At 45.9% G+C, this 16405-nt stretch overlaps 1 protein-coding gene across 3 annotated transcripts in view; it reads right to left on the bottom strand.

Annotated features, from left to right (window-relative positions):
- RALGAPB (Ral GTPase activating protein non-catalytic subunit beta) overlaps nt 1-16405 on the bottom strand; it is a 2268266-nt gene that overhangs the window by 1709126 nt on the left and 542735 nt on the right. For all 3 annotated transcript variants that reach the window (XM_078652319.1, XM_078652321.1, XM_078652322.1), the window contains one exon: nt 4981-5182. In XM_078652319.1, the coding sequence (XP_078508445.1) occupies nt 4981-5182 (202 nt within the window). The remainder of the gene's footprint in view (nt 1-4980; nt 5183-16405) is intronic.

Genomic DNA, 16405 nt, shown 5'->3' with positions numbered 1-16405 from the left:
ACCTTGATGGAATCTGATCAGTTCACTGGTACTATGCACACTGGTACTTCAGATCCCACTGTAGAGCTGCATGTGCCATCTTGAGTGGTGGACCAGCAGAGGCCAAACATTTCAATTGCCTCAAAGGCAATCCTTATTGAGAATCATGACAGAGGCTGAAACATCAGTATCATAGACTGAAAGACATGGACTCTTCGCTCGGGATAGGAATGAAACTGTATCCTATAGCGGAAAGTCAAGCTGAAGTAGTCAGGTGTTAAATTGGCGGGTTGATGGTGAACCCCAATGATGTTAGTAAGTTTGCTGTTGTCTGGAGGTGGTTTACAATTGGTGAGCTCGCCTTCAACAGCCAGTTGTCAAGGTACGGGAAGACTGGTACACTCAACCTCTGAATGTGTGCTGCGACCACCACCATACATTTCGTGAAAACTTGAGGGGCACTGATAAGGCCGAAGGGGAGTACCGTAAACTGAAAATGCTCCCGGTCCTCTGTGAACTAATTGCAAGTACAGCTTGTAGAATGAGAATATCGAAACATGCATCTTGCAGGTCTAACGCTACCATCCAGTCTCTGGGATCCAAGGCAGAAAAGACCTGGGCCAGCATGAGCATCTTGAATTCGTCCTTTCACAGAAAGGTGTTGAGAGGGCAAAGATCTATAATAGGGCGAAGGGCAAAGATCTATAATAGGGCGAAGGCCTACATCCTCTGCAGCACAAGGAAGAAGTGGGAGTAATGCCCAGTTCCTACTTCAGAGGCTGAAACCATTTCAATAGCTACTTTGTCCAGAAGGGTGCACTGTCTACTTCAAAATAAACATGTTGCTCCGAAAGCCACATTGATGCAGATGACAGATGCAGAATGGTAGAAAGAAATGGGAAGGCGTACCCCGCTTGACAAATTAGCGGGCCCTTGTGTCCAAAGTGATGTCTAGCCAGCCTTGGAGGAAATGTATGATGCTGCCTCCAACAGGCTGAGTGCGCGTCAGAAAGGATACACTAAAGTGGTTTTGCGGATGTGAAAGATTGAGCTGCATGTTGTCCTATACGCTGTCTGTGTGAGCTGCAGACACAAAATGTCTGAGACAGTTGTGCAGGGGTTGAGGTCTGGTGACAGTGGAATTGGAAACCCCGGGCTTAACCAAAAAAAAGGAGTAAATTTGCTGAGAAAATTATCTAATAGGGGCAGTCGGCCACAGTGAAAGCACTGTGAAAGCTTTCCTTAAAACGTTCCAGGGTCGAGTCCACTTTCTCACCGAAGAGGCAAGAGCCATAGAATGGCATATCCATTAATGATGCCTGGACATATCTGAGAAGCCTCTGGGCCTCATCCATGTGTACCTACAAAGCACCACACTCATGCCCAGGCGGAAGGACACGAACGAGGAATCGCCATGCTGGGAGGACCTTAGGACTGTAGGCATTAGCCTAAAAAGAAATGTTTTATCACTGAAGAATTGTAATTTTATACCACGGATAACGCACATACTTCTGTAACAGGAATTTTCGACGTGAATTAACTCATCTAGCCTTGAGAAAGCCCCGGCGCAAATCGCCAAGAGGGGGCGAAACACGTGTCGGCTGGCCTCATCGTATGAATTAAAATAAAGTAATTTTTCTACAAACAGAAAGATTCTTGTCCTTCATATCACGAGCTGAAAAAACGGATATTAATCCTGGCAAATAAATTCAATCCTACGTGGAGATCACACTCACAACTTCTTAAAACTGTTTCCTTAACCTTGAAGCCCAAGAGGTCCAGAGCTTCGAGTGTGTCTCCATCCGCTAACTAACCACACTTATTGAAGTGTTGTCTAAAGCCTTGAAATCCTTGGACCTTTGCTATCTCATCCACACTCATGCCCACTGCCTGATCCATGCAGTCCTTTGTGTTGAAGTCAGACCTTATAACAAATTTTGACACATCCCAGTCATTCTGTACAGTGGAGTAGCTAGACCTTTTGCAGCCCGTGGCGGGCCGTGCGATGGACGCTGGTAAGATCGAGGGGGTCGGGTGCTGGCAATTCCTGAAGCGCCGCCCCATGACTGGTCCTGTTTGGTTTGGGCTAATGATGCCCGCAGTCCTCGGGAACTGCTGTAAGGATTTGACTAATAGCATCTCATACAGCATGACTAACAGCCCTGGAGGCAGCTGCCATTGACTGAATACAAACCGAGACTAGCCAAAGAAAATATGTGCTTGCCAAAGGACTCAGTGTGTTGAAACTCACAGTAACGAGTTGTAGGAAAGGTGATAGGTTTCACTCTGCTGGTGGGCGCCTGGACCAACAGAATCTCTGGTGTAGGGTACTGTGCAAAGAAGTCAGGATTGCCTGGAGCCAGTCTGTGGCTGAAAGTTACCAGTCTGTTGACTGGGGGCCTGGAGCAAGGCTTTGTTCAAGTGTTCAAAAGAATATCCATTAGGGCCTCTAGGGCAAGAGAGGTTCTTTTAGTGTCTGTCGAGGCTTATGAACCTCCATCACAATGTTAGTTTTGACCTTCACTGTGGGGAGCTGTAGGTCAAAGACTTCTGCAGCCCACCTCATGACTATAGTAAAAGAGAGACTTTCCTCTGTGACAGGACCAAGATGAAAGACAAATTTAGTGTCTGGGGAGGTGTCCAAACCACTGTCATTCTGTAATTTGGCATATCAATTATCCTTATTGTATTTTGGGGGGAATTTGCCCCCCCCCCACATCATAGTCACAATTGTAAGAATCTGAGCCAAAGACTTGATGTAAAGTATGTGCTCAGCACCATGGTAAAGTATATATTTCAGTAGAATTGGTTATACGCTGGCTTCTAGTGGGATCGGAGAGCAGTCTCGTCGTGTTGAATCTGGCTCAGAGTCAGAGACCACTATAGGTAAAAAGTTACTCTTTCCACACTCTGCACCAATGTTTATGTGAAAGCAATTGGTGTAGGGAGTAGAGCTTCAGTCAGCACCAAAACCAGTACAGAACCCTAGCGGGTTAAAGACGCACAGATGGCGCTGTGGACAAATTGCTTCCGAACTGGAGGTTTCTGTGGATCATTGGTGCTCCAAGACAAGCCAGAGTGAGCCAAAAGTGTGCCTAATATGTTCACTATAGCCTCATGAATGGTATTTATCTGCTGGGATGTTGCTGATGGACCTAAAAATTCGGGTTCAATCAGGACCACACACAGAATTGGCTTTTAAGGGTTTTGGGAGTGAGACAAAGAGGCAGGTTGAAGTCCTTGCACCTCTCTGGAGTTCCAAAGTGGCAGGAAAGGGCACATTTCCGCTTCAACTTCTTGTGCTTCTTTTGAGACGAAGCCAAAGAGTTTGACCCTGATGAGGACCTTTCAGGTTCATCTGGGCAAGACGTTGCAAGCCCAAGAGTCGTACTCCAACCCCAGGCACCACAAGCATACCTCATGGGAATTTGTCACAGATATTGGTTTGCAACAGCCCCTACAAGGTTTAAACCACACTGTTTTATGAGGTGAAATATTTCCCATGTACTCTTGCAAGAAGTATTTTGGACAACAAATACTCAAAGATGAGAGGAGTAGAGTTCCAAATTCACATCTGGAGGTGCGGGAAGAAAGAGACTCACATCAGCATACCCAAGTGTTGCTTATATATGGCCCCCTCATCACTTACGAAATGGAACATCGGTGGTGCGGAGCTGCAGTACACCACCTACTGGTGTGCAGAAGTACTACTTTTGAGTTTTCGCCTTCATTCTGATGCATAGAAGTACAGGCGCAAGGCGAGGGAACTGTGGTTAGAAGTAAGAAAAAAGGAATGCTACATTTAAGATATGAATTTAACCCCTGCTGGTCACAGGCTAGGTCAGTTCGCTAGAGACTGATACCCAAAGGCAGCTGCAAATGTGGAATCCCTGTCAAATTTAATGGAACTTATGTTTCACCAGATTCCGGACAAATTGAATTATATACCTACATCCAGTTTTTTTGTGTGTTTTTTTTTACAATATCTTTTTTAAAAGAATGCAGCACTTGTACTTTTACCATCTATGCCTCCGTTAGGTATATCTAAATGCATTAATCTGTTTTGCAAAAATTATAACTATCTGCATCTGACATTGAAAAACAAATAAGGTGTTTATTGTCTAAATAAACTAATTTTCTAAACTGAAACTAAAGTAGTCGTACTATTACTGAAAAACACCAAGCTATCACCCCGACACCTTACTTGTGTTTTCCTCCAAAATCTTTGAAAGAACAGTGTCAATCTAACTCACCATATTTCTTACTACTCATAACTGGCTCCATACCTTTTAATCGATTTTTCTTGCTCCCACTCTACAGAAAGGCCTTCTCACATGTATCCAGTTCCTTAACAACTATTTACCACAATAACCTTTCCTCAATCTCATATTTCTCTCTCTTCAGCCACTGACACTATTGATCACCCACCTCAAACTACACACCATATCCAATCTTGGCATTGCAGAGTTGGCATTAGACTGGCTTTTACTCCATCTCTGATCTGTTTTTTTTCACAAAGCTTGGTGCTTCTTGCTCTCGCCAATCTTAAGAATTCCCACAAGGCTTTGTCCAGGGCAGTCTAATGTTTTCATTGTATACCCTATCCCTTAGTCAAATCATAACTTTAAGGTTTTCATTGCCTGTAAGTAGATTACCCCCAAATCCTTTTATTTCTACAAGTTTACTCCCTATTTACAAACACAGGTCTCCAACTCCATATTCATACACATGACCAGAGGCATGTACAAATTGTTGTTCAACTTATTGCACAGTTCCAGAACTTAAACCTAGAAGGAAAACTTGCTTCAAATGTTAAAATTAACTAGCACAATTTTAACCGTTAAAACAGTTAACAGTTTGCAACTTAAATATTCACTTAAACTCCTGTCTAAATAAAAATGTCAACCTCTCAAGTCACAGCCCCCCGGCAAATAACACCTGGAGTGATCCATTTATACCTCAAAACAAAACTGAAATCACAAAGGAGTCAAAATTAAATACCTAGAAAGATAAGCAGACAATATCTCTTCTCCAGTCTTCTTACTACAAAATATCCTAGAGAGAGTTCCACATGCCTCAGCCCTTCCAGCTTCATAATTATCCGGGAACTCATTGGCATCAAACATGGGGTTGGAGACCATGGTGTCTGTGGACAATTGTGACCCAGTCCGTCTGAATTCTACGTTAGCTTGAGATGCTAAAGCTGCGGAGAGAAAAGCAGTGATTTATCATACCTGATGGGACAAAGAAGAGGATCATAGGACATAGCACAAAGATGTATCCATGTATGATGAGTGTCAGGAGCTTGCAGACTATATGCATTCAATAATTAGAACTGTATTTGCCATCTATTTAAAGTGTCTTTAACCCCTTTAAAGCTAGTAAACAAACCTCCCCAGTGCTGCGCTGTCCATTATCCGGTGCTGAACTGGACGTCCAACGGTCGTGCGCAGCACTGGGGAGGTAGTGCCCGTGACGACCGTTGGCCGACGGCAGCACTTAAGGGGTTAAAGATGGTGTACACAAAAATGGCCACCATTACTTGGTTAATGCTGTGGGGAATACTTGCAGTTCTTTTTCATTGTATTGATTTTGCCCAATTAAATATATTTCCAATTGAAACTTTACTGTGCATAAGTTATATTGAAGTATAACCTGTGAGAGGAAAGGCACAAACATTGGTATACTTAAATAACTACACAATTTATAAGTAATACTTTTTATGATATTCTAAAAAAGTAATCATGTTACCATATTGTTTTTTAATTCTTTGGATTGATTTGAACATATATTGCATAAAAAGGTTACAGTGCAATGCAGAAAATGACCCGTACAAGGGAAATTGCAGAACAAGTAGCAGACTTATTACAGAGTGTAGGAAAGTAGTATCTGCTTCTTATGGTATCCCCACTTTTTGCTGATGTCACACTATTTTTGGCCTAGTCTGACTGGGATCCTGCTATCCAGGACCCCAGTCTATCTGCTTTCTCCCTTGAATTGCAAGGCATATACTTTAGGTACACTCCAGATTGGATTCTGGGGTACCCTTATCAGTCCCTAGTATATGGTACCACATATACCCAGGGCATACGTCTCCCATGGGCTGAAGCATGTATTATACCACCCATGAGAGGCCATCCAAATTGACACAACAGGCTTGCTACTGCAGACTGTGTAAGATGGTGCTTGCACCACTTACTGAGATCTAGCTTCACTATATCTATCTAAATCACTACACTTAAATACCTATCAGTCACCCCTAGGGCAGGCCTTAACAATCCTGAAGCAGGGTGCTGGGTTTTACGTGAGAGGGTGCCCCTGCATGAGCAGAGCCCCTCTGCTGCCTTTGGAGACCACTCTCCTGAGTTGTCTGTGACGCAGCCAGACATATATGTTCAAGTGCGCTATAACCTCGTGGTAAATGCGAATTATAAAACGGCTGCTTAGAAACATGTCGTCTTTGGTGTCAAACACATTGGAATTGTACCTCCACACCAGGAGTGTGGGAGGTATGATTCCACCCTTCTAAAGGGACATATGTGGGTCACCGGTCTACCCGGTACCAGCTTTCTCTACCGGGGCAGCACAAAATAGATGCTGCCAGCAACAGACACGCGTCTGTCCTCCTGCTGCTGAGCCAAGCTCGAGCAGAGGAACGCATGACAATAGGCATACTGTCACAGGGAGGGGTAAGCACCTCTCAGACAGGATTTAGTGTATTGGGGCTGGGTGGGTGCACTCAGAGTGCCTGAAAGTCTGCACTGGGGGCACATTTGGTGTCTCTGTGCATAGTCCAGCTCAAACCAGTTCTGGGAGCCATTGGCTTCTGCTCTGGCACGAAACTGGACAAAGGACATGGGTGTAGCCACCCCTCTGTCCTGCCCCTGCCCTAGGAGGGTAAACAGAATCTTTCCAACCCCTTCCCATGGGTATAAAGTGGGTTACCTGACTACAGAACTTTAGATTTTACCTGGACAAAATTCTGTTAAGAAGAAACCAAGTACTTCGACTGCCTGCGCAACGCTGGACGACTGAAGAATCTCCCTTGAAGTAAAGGAGTTACTCCCCTGCAAAAGAAGGCACCTAAACGCATGTGACCGGTTTGCTTCTCCCAAGCTCCCGAGGACTCTGAAGATTTCAGCAACACAGGAGGTGGGTTCCCGAAGATCTCCGAGATCTGCCCTCTCAGCGATTCTGAGACCAGTGTCCCTAGTGGGGACCGTGCAACCCGAACCCCTGTGCCCCGCGTACATTTGCAGTTGCTTAGCTTAGTGATGATTCCTGAACCTGTGCATTGGACCCCGTGTAGTCCCGACGCGAGCGGTATTTGCACCGCAGATTTCCGGCCTCCACTCTCCGAGTGTCCTGTGGGCTGGTGCATTGTAGATTTGCTTGAAGTCTCCTCCAGATTCCTGGTTCGTTGGCCTGTGGGTCCAGGCGAGGGTCACCTTGTTCATTCTTGGGCTTCCCTGGTTGCTCTAGATGTGCCCTGACTCTCCATTGCTTGGAGAGTCCCCTGGACCTTGCTGGTCCACTTCGTAACCGGTTTCCTCTGACCGCATGGGGTGCATTTGCCAAGGCTTGTTGGTGCTCGAGCCGGACATCGTCCTCTCGGCACTCTACATTCTTCGTGGGACAGCTCACCTCTGGATCCTGGTCGTCCTTGACGTCTCCTGGTCGGCGTGGCTGCAGAGTCAAGTAACCCTTCTTCTCACCTGAAGCTCTCGACATCTTTGGGCATTCGACTACCGAGCCCCTGGTCACCTGAAGTGACCCAGACTCTGTCCCCTCTGGTTTCAGGTTCCTCTCACCTTGAATCCAGACTTGGATTCCACCAGACACTCTTCTCCTTCCTGGCAGCAGTACTTATTTGCAGCTCTCCATTGAAACCGACAAAGGTTTCCGACACCACTTGACACCTATGCACCCGGCTCCTCTGGGATAGGTAACACGGGTACCTCGGTACTCATTGGTGGGTAGGCCTTAGAACCTCCTGTTTCAAAGGGTTTGTTCGAAGTCCTCGTAGAAGTGTCCTTAAACTTTAAATTTGCAACCGCGACTTTCCCATAGAGTTGTACGGAGCACGCGTCGGTTTCCTCACTGCACCTGTCCTCCGTTGGATCCCTGTGTCACTCCTCTGGGTGGTTCCTTGGGGTCCCAGAGATTCTACGTGTCTAGTGAAGTCGTCGTTGTTATACCATTTTTTTAGTATACGGTTCGGTCTCCCCCTGGAGCCCGCTGTGTATTGTGCTATTATGAATGTTCTATTGATTCTATTGTGTGCTTTATGCCCTAGTCTCCCATAGAGACTAGTAGAGAGTGTTATATTAATAAATACATATTTTTATATAAACACTGTGTGGTTCTCCTTTAATTTAGTCATTTAGGAGGGGATATTCTGGTAGAACAAGCTGCTTTACATTCCTTCCAGATTAAGCCTGAAGGCTGCTCTCCATAGGTACCACTATGATAGCTTTCAATAAAGGTCATCTTTGACCTCATACATCATAAGGGTCGTGTGGACTGGTACAAGGTGCCCACTTTAATTAGTGGACAGCATTTACCAACCCACCTTCTCACACAGATAAATCAATGGGTACAAAACATCCATGTTACAAAGAGCGATAAGCATATATATGTAGTATTACAACTCTATGAAGTCACAACTGCCCCACATTTGCCCTCAGCATCCCATCTCAACTGAAAGTGTATCATGCCGGAGTGGAAGTGTTGTCAGTGTCCCGCGTTTCACGCAGGTAAGATTGAAAAGGTTGATATATATCTAAGGGCCTTGCGGAGGGTGGTTGTAACTGTGCGTAGGTGTCACTGTTAGTATTACAATATACCATACTCCGCAACCAGGAGTGAACTGTGGGGCTTTGTGCACAACCCCAATTCATGGCCACTTCACGTTTGGCAATTAACAATGTGATGGCGACTAATCGCAGTTTAGACTTGGGGAGGTCATGAGAATACCCAAGCAACACCATAAATGGTGAAGGCGCAAGCGCCATTTCTATCATTATGGATATTTTCCCAAATATTGCCCACCAATACCCCTGGATTTTGGTGCATGTCCATGTGACATGCGCAAAGTCCGCTTCTGAGGAATGGCACCGCAGGCAGGAATGTGATCGGGATGGATCTATCTTGTGTATTGCACTGGGTGCCTTATAGGACCGCCATAAGAACTTAAAGTGGAGTAACTTAGGACGATGATTAGGGGAGAACCGACGTACTTGTGTACAGCACCTACCCCACTGAACATCCGTATTAGGATGCTCAAGGTCTAGTTCCCAGGCCACTCGCACCCTAGTGTCTCGCGACGGCAGCAGCGAGACCGCAGCCCTGTACATTCTGGCCACAAAGTGCGTGCCGCATCCCCCTTTAATACAAGTCAACAGGGGAAACGCAGGGGCTTCTAAGGGATAACTGAACACCTGAGCGTGCGGTGCTCTCTGCAATCTTTGCAGAACAGTGGCCCCACAAAAGCGGGTGTCCTCAGTGCGGGAAAAGACGTGCCCCTGAGGGAATAGATCTACAAACGTTGCCAAATGGAACATGGCTATGGTACGTTTAACAAGGGGCTCTTGCAAAATAGGGACCCAGCCATTGCCTGCAAGCGGGAGTGCCGGCGAGTAGAATACGTGTGCTCCAGTTATTTTTAACAGTTTCTGCCATGCCCAGCTAGTTGTAGAGAGTGTTTGGATATCTCGTGGATCCCGCAGGAACCCAACTGGGAGAATGGTGTTGAGGGGCACAGGGAGCACCAAATCTGTCTCCGGTCTGAAGTAGGGAATGCTCCTATCAGAGTGGGACCAGTGCCTGGCAAAACTTGCCTGCGCAACCATATAGTAGACTTGAAAATTCGGTACCCCCAGCCCACCTCTCCCATAAGGGAACATCACTGTGTTCCAACATACACAGGGTTGTTTACCGCCCCAAACCAGTCTTATCAACAATGTTCTAAGAGCAGTGAAAAAGTTATTATAAAGCAGAATGGGAATATTTTGGAACAGATATAAAAATTGAGGGAGGATCACCATTTTGACAATGGCAATTCTTCCATCCATGGACAGGGGCAGTGTAAGCCACCGCTCTATATTTCATCCCAGTCTTTTAATTACCGACCATAATTTAACTGGAGTATACAATCTTTCTCCCTGTGTATGTGGATCCCTAGGTACTTGATGGATTCCTCACACCACTTCAAGGGGAACTCAACCAGTTCAGCACATTGCGCCTCTGTCAGTCGGAACACCACTGATGTCCCCCAGGCCAGATAAAGTGTGGTATCGCGTCACCTCAGCAAGAAGCGGTGTCAGGTTATCATCCTGATACCTTACATATAATATCATCCGCATAGAATGTGAGGAGCAGCGGCCCCTTGTTATATCGTAGGCCTCGGTGACTATGCCCCTCCTGAAAATGCTTCTCCAGTGGGTCTAGGGCCAATACGAATACCATGGGGGACAGCGAACAGCTGGAAACCTGTCATCAATATGCCATTTTGATGTATGTGGGCCGTGGGCTGAGCAATCAAAAGATTTTTCAACATCGAGTAGGACAGAGGCAGCTGGGACTGCCGGTGACATTGAGCGCCGAGGACTTGTGGGGGATAAACTAAGACTGGGCAGGCAAAATCAGCTGTTCTACAATGAGGGCTAGCCGAGTTGCCAGCATTTTAGCTAAGATCTTGTCATTGAAGTTGAAAAGCGACAATGGTCTATATGAGCCACAAAGCAGCGGATCTTTACCGGGTTTCGGCAGTAGAATTATGACTGCCTCTCTTAACGTGGCTGGGAGCACACCGGCCTCTATTGCTTCCTAAAAACACATCAATAAGGTATGGAGCAAGAATATCTTTATACTGTTTGAAGAAGCATCCCGAAAACCCATCCCACCCAGGCACCTTATTGCAATCCAGTGCATTAATGGCTTCAATAACTTCCTTGACCGAGAATGGGTCCGCCAGGAATTCCTGGTGTGCCTGCTCCATCCAGACCGTAGAGACATCATCTAAATATTCACTATATGCCGATGGGTGCCCTGGAGCCCTAATGGTGTACAATTCCTTGTAGTAAGTGAGCACCTAAAGAGGGACCCCCCCATTTCCAGTTATACGCGACCCTGCATTCCCCAGCACCTCAGAGATATATGTCGTCCTGCAGGCCTGCTGCATTGGTCTAGCAAGAGTCCTTCCTGGCCATTCCCCTTCCCCATAGCGCCTGGCGGTCGCATATTTTCCAAGCTAATGGGCTTCGTGGTCAGCAGCTTCCCGAAACTCATCTAGGAGGGCAACGTGGCAGTGCAAATTGGAGGGATCGAGATCTGCCAGCTGTGTCTCTACACATGCATTAGTGCACCTCAGATCCCGGAGCACACCTGCACTTTTAGATATGCACACGCCCCTGGCTAACGCCTTAAACACCTCCCAAAGCGTGGCCTTGGATGTCACTGTGACCTCGTTGAATGTGAAATATTCGCTGATCGGTGCGCTTAGCTCAGACGCGAATACCGTGTCCCTCAGAGCCATATCAGGAAACCTTCATTGACGCTCCACATCCCTAGCACGTGGGATTTGCAGTTTTAACACCACAGGAGAATGGTCCGATAGTGTGCGCAGGAAGTATGTCTCATCACTAATCCAGAGTGAAGCCCCAGCTGAGAGGCACCAGTAGTCCAACCGGGTCCATGTATTGTGTGGTGCGGAGTAGTGCGGGTATCATCCCTGATCAGGTTTTTGATGCCTCCAAGCATCAACCAGTGCCTGGCTTTCAAGCATATCTAATAACACCCTTCTAGCACTTGGCTTAGTGTCTGTAGTGTTTGCTGTGCCGTCGCGGGTGGGATCAAGTAGCAAGTTAAAATCTCAGCCAAAACAAATTTGGTCTACCCCCATATGTGTGTAAATAAAGTTTAAAAAGTCAGAATCATCAACGTTTGGTCCACAGATGTTGACCAACAATACTGAATGTTCCAACAGACATCCCGGGAGCAACAAGGAGCGCCCGCCCCGGATCACAATACACCTCTAATTCCCTGAAAGGCACACGCTTATGGATTAATATCGCCACTCCCCTTGCATATGTGCTATATCCAGCAAAGTACCTATGAGCCCCCCAGTTACCTGCCAGAGGCGTTTTCACAGAGGGTGCCAAGTGAGTTTCCTGTATGAAGGCAATGTCCACCTGATGTTCAACACAGAAAAGGGGTGAGGGTCCTGTAAATTTAGACTCTACCACCCCTGACCCCCATGAATCACAGATGTACACACACAAAGGGGGTGGTTAGAGTAGACCACACAAGCAAAACGCAAAAACTTAAACATAAAAAATCCCAACGAGGCAAATCGCTCTGTTTGGAAAAACTGCCCTCACTCGCATACCGAAGTATGTGACATGCTTCATCATTGGGCCTGCTTACAATACGCCCTGGTGTACCCACACAGGACGGAGCATAAGGGAGGGGGGAAAACAATAAATTCCACTTAACAAGACGTACAGCCATAAAAATTTAACATAGGACTACACATAACATAAATTGCGGTGAAAGCCGTGCAAACACCCAGTAACTAAAACTGTAAGTGCGACCAAAAGTGCAGTACAAAGGACGTGCTTAAAACTGATTAGGGGTGCCAACCAAACAAGTATATTTATTCAACTTTCCTTGGTACCCCTATCAGGATTAAAAAGTGAGAAAGGGATGGGAAATGCCTTAAGGAGAAATTTAGGAATCTCAAGGCTTCCCTTATACCACTGCTAAAGTCAACATGTTTCGACCGTTAACTGTGTGCCTCTAAGGGTCAATTCGGTCTTCTTCAGGACTGTCGCAATCAGTGCCACTCTGGGTCCTCCCGTAATTCGGACGATGGATCCCACAGGATGGGCAGGTCCACTGGATCCGTACCCTTCCTACGTTATGTGTGGAGACTGGTCCCTGTGGTGCGGGACTTCATTCACTGTAGAAACACAAAAGGTGATAATAGAGACCCTCACTTAACCCTTTACTCTCTTCTTCCCCATCTACAATTGTCAAGCCCCCTCAAATTAAGCCTATGTCAAATGAGTACTGGTTAGGCAAACTACTCAAGTATCTGCTCATAGTTAGCTGCCTATTCCTGGGACATGCCCTCCTGTTTATTTACAGCATAACGCACTAGTTGTCCGTTGCTTCTAGGTTTTTCAATCTCTATACACCTTGTGCACCCATGCATCAATAGGGCCCCCCTCTCTCTAGGATCATGAGGGTCCCCCACCCACACACACACCACACACACCCCAGTAACTCGCAAAAAGAATATAAGAGCCTGGCAGACTTCACGTATATGTTTGACTCCCGTAATGTTTACTCACCGAGTTTATGTGGTCCATAAACCCGAACTGGTGTTCGGCAGGGAGATGGCCAGAGAACACAACCTGAGTAATAGATAATGGGAGTCGGAGAGTTACCTTTAGTTCACCCGTCTTCCGAGGTGCAACGAAGATCTAGTACGCCCTCCACGTGGCAAGCGCTTCAGTGCCATCCTCGGGTACCTCCTCATATCACCAGCCCCTATGGTCACCCTTTGTACCCCCTCCTTACTGTTCCGTAGGCGCACCGTCTCCTGACAGCCTGTATTCCGTAACACCGTGCAGCTAGTGAGCGCGATGTCGGGGAAAGATTCTTAAGGCCATTTCCTCAAGTTCGCGACCCACGTGATCACGCCGTCAGCGTGATGACGCGGCACGCTCTTTCCATGTCGGGTGCTCGGGAACATGGGAGATGTAGTTTAAAGGGGCGGATCGACTAACTATGTCGGTTCTAGCCGCCTACGTATCCTTCCTAACCAAACGGACTCGGATTGACAATATTACCGGGAGTACCAGTATGTTAAAGGAAAAGAAAAAAAAGAGAAAAGAAAAAGAAGAAAGTCTCAAAGGTTATCAATGGCATGTGCTGTGAGGGATGTTCAGAATATTCTGCTAGGGTCTCCATTCACTAGGTCACATCGGCAATCTCCCCGAAGCCCGAGAGAGGGGGGCCCTGTTGATGCATGGGTGCACATGGTGTATAGAGGTTGAAAAACCTAGAAGCAACGGACAACTAGTGCGTTATGCTGTAAATAAACAGGAGTTTGAAAAGAATTTTTGCTAACCCCCACTCTGATTTCTTGTCTCAAAATTTAAGAACAAACAAACAAAGAAATTATCTTATGTTTGTAGGGGTTATTTTATTTAAACCCTTTTAGAATTTATCAAATCTTTTATATATTTTCATGGGTGAGAAAAACACTTATACAAAACATTTATACATATATACAAACCTACTGCACATCATACAAATATACAAATATAAAACAATTTATGCACAATCTTCTTTTCAAATGTAGCGGTTTTGTGTCCACAAATAATTACTCTTTGCAAAATCTCTCTCCGCTACAATAACCACAAAGTTGAAATAGCAACAATAACCGGCATCAAGGATTTTTTCTGTTTTTCTGAAAGATCAAAACCAACTATGGAAACAGAGTCAAGCTAATTAACAATAAATTCTTGTTATCTTTCTTTTGGTGTCTGCCTGCAGACACCAAAAGAAAGATAACAAGAATTTATTCTTAATTGCCCCCGTTTGAAGAAGGTTCTCGATATGCTCCATCTTTTTGTCTGTCTGGGTGGTACCATCTTCCAAGTCTGAGATTCTGCCCTCAGCTGTATTTAGGAAGCCTTCATGATTATCCAGCCCATGGCATCCAACCTCCTGTCCAAGGCGTCAATTCTAGTATCCAGTGCCCTGAAACCTGCCCGGAGTTCCGTCAGCAGTGTATCCGACTCGACGGCGCAAGGCGCAGGTGCGACAGCTGCCTCCGCCATGCTTCCTTGCTGGGCTGTCATGCTAGTTGGTGGTGGTTTAAAAGGGAGGGTGCTCGGCTTGGGGTCCTTCCGTCCCATACCACAGGCCAAGGGCACAGTCCCAACAGCAGCGAGGATTTATTTAGTTAGTTATTTATATAAAGTTTTATATTGCGTGGACGTGACCCACGAGGGTATCGGAGCGCTTTACAAGATACAGTTATTAAACATTAGATGGTTGATGTGGTATACAAACATTTGGTATTCTCTATTCAGTACGAGAGGTATATGGTATTATATGGCTAGCATAGGTGACTAGAAGGCAACAAAGAATGATCCACAAGGACATCGGAGCACTTCATAATACACAGTTATTAGACATTAGGAGGTTGAGGTAGAATATATACATTCAGTAATTTCCATACAATCCAAAAGCGGTAGACAGAAATATCAGGATATCATAGGTTTAGTCAACATTGAATTAAAGCCTTAGGATAAAATGTGTTCATTAGAAGCATTTTTACTTCTTTTTTGAAGGAGGTATAAGATGAGATTCCACGTACCAATGGAGGCAGAGAGTTCCAAATCTTCGGTGCGATCCCTAAAAAAGCTTTGCAACCAGTTCTCTTTTTATGGAAGGAATGTGGTTTCAGTAGTAGTGAACTTGCACTTCGCAATTGTCTACATCCTCCCAACCGCTCTAACTTTAATGCCAAGTAAGAGGTGGAATTGTTATGCAGGGTCATGCAGGCAATCTTTAGTGGGATTCTTGCCTCGTAGGGCAACCAGTTCATAGCTTTCAAGGTTGGAGAGATGTGGTTGTTTCTTTTAATCCCTAAGACCAGTCTGGCCGCAGCGTTGAGCGAAGCTCTCAGCGGGGCCAACCCTTATTTAGGGAGACCCCATAGAGTGGTGCTTCCGTAATCCAATCTTGGTAACACCAGGGCTTGTACCGTCATTTTTAAGTCGGTCTGTGGGAGGAAGGGTTTAAGTTTCCTTAGTATACTCAACTGGTGATTGGCTCCCTTGATAGCATTAGTGATTTGCGTTTGTATGTTCAGGTGCTGGTCTATGGTGACTCTCAAGGATTTCGCGGAGTCAATGATGTGGGGAGCACAGTTAAAGGAAGTTAGATGTCTTAACCAAAGGTCTATCTTGGGTATGTGTTTAGGTGGGGAGATGAGAAGGAATTCTGTTTTTTTGGTGTTAAGCATAAGGTGGTTGTCGGTGAGCCAACTTTGAGTGTTCTGTAGAATATCGTTGAGAGAGATGAAGTCTTCTGGTGAACAGATTTTAATATACAGTTGGGTGTCGTCAGCGTAAAGGTGATATTGGATGCTTGCAGAGTTCAATGAGTTTGCCAAGGGCTCCATGAATAGATTAAAGAGAATAGGAGATAGTGCTGAGCCCTGTTGGACCCCTATGGGGACCAGGGAGGGTTGAGAAAGTGAATGCTTCATCTTGATTCTCTGTGTTCTATTGTTAAGGAAGGAGGTGAACCATTGTAGCACTGGTCCCGTAAGGCCCAGCCTTCGTTCCAGTAGGGATAGTAGGTTGTCGTGCTTGACCGTATCGAAAGCGGAGGATAAGTCAAG

Source organism: Lissotriton helveticus, chromosome 7 (genome assembly GCF_964261635.1).
Source record: "Lissotriton helveticus chromosome 7, aLisHel1.1, whole genome shotgun sequence".
NCBI classification, from domain to species: domain Eukaryota; kingdom Metazoa; phylum Chordata; class Amphibia; order Caudata; family Salamandridae; genus Lissotriton; species Lissotriton helveticus.
This window is presented reverse-complemented; position numbering and strand designations above follow the sequence as displayed.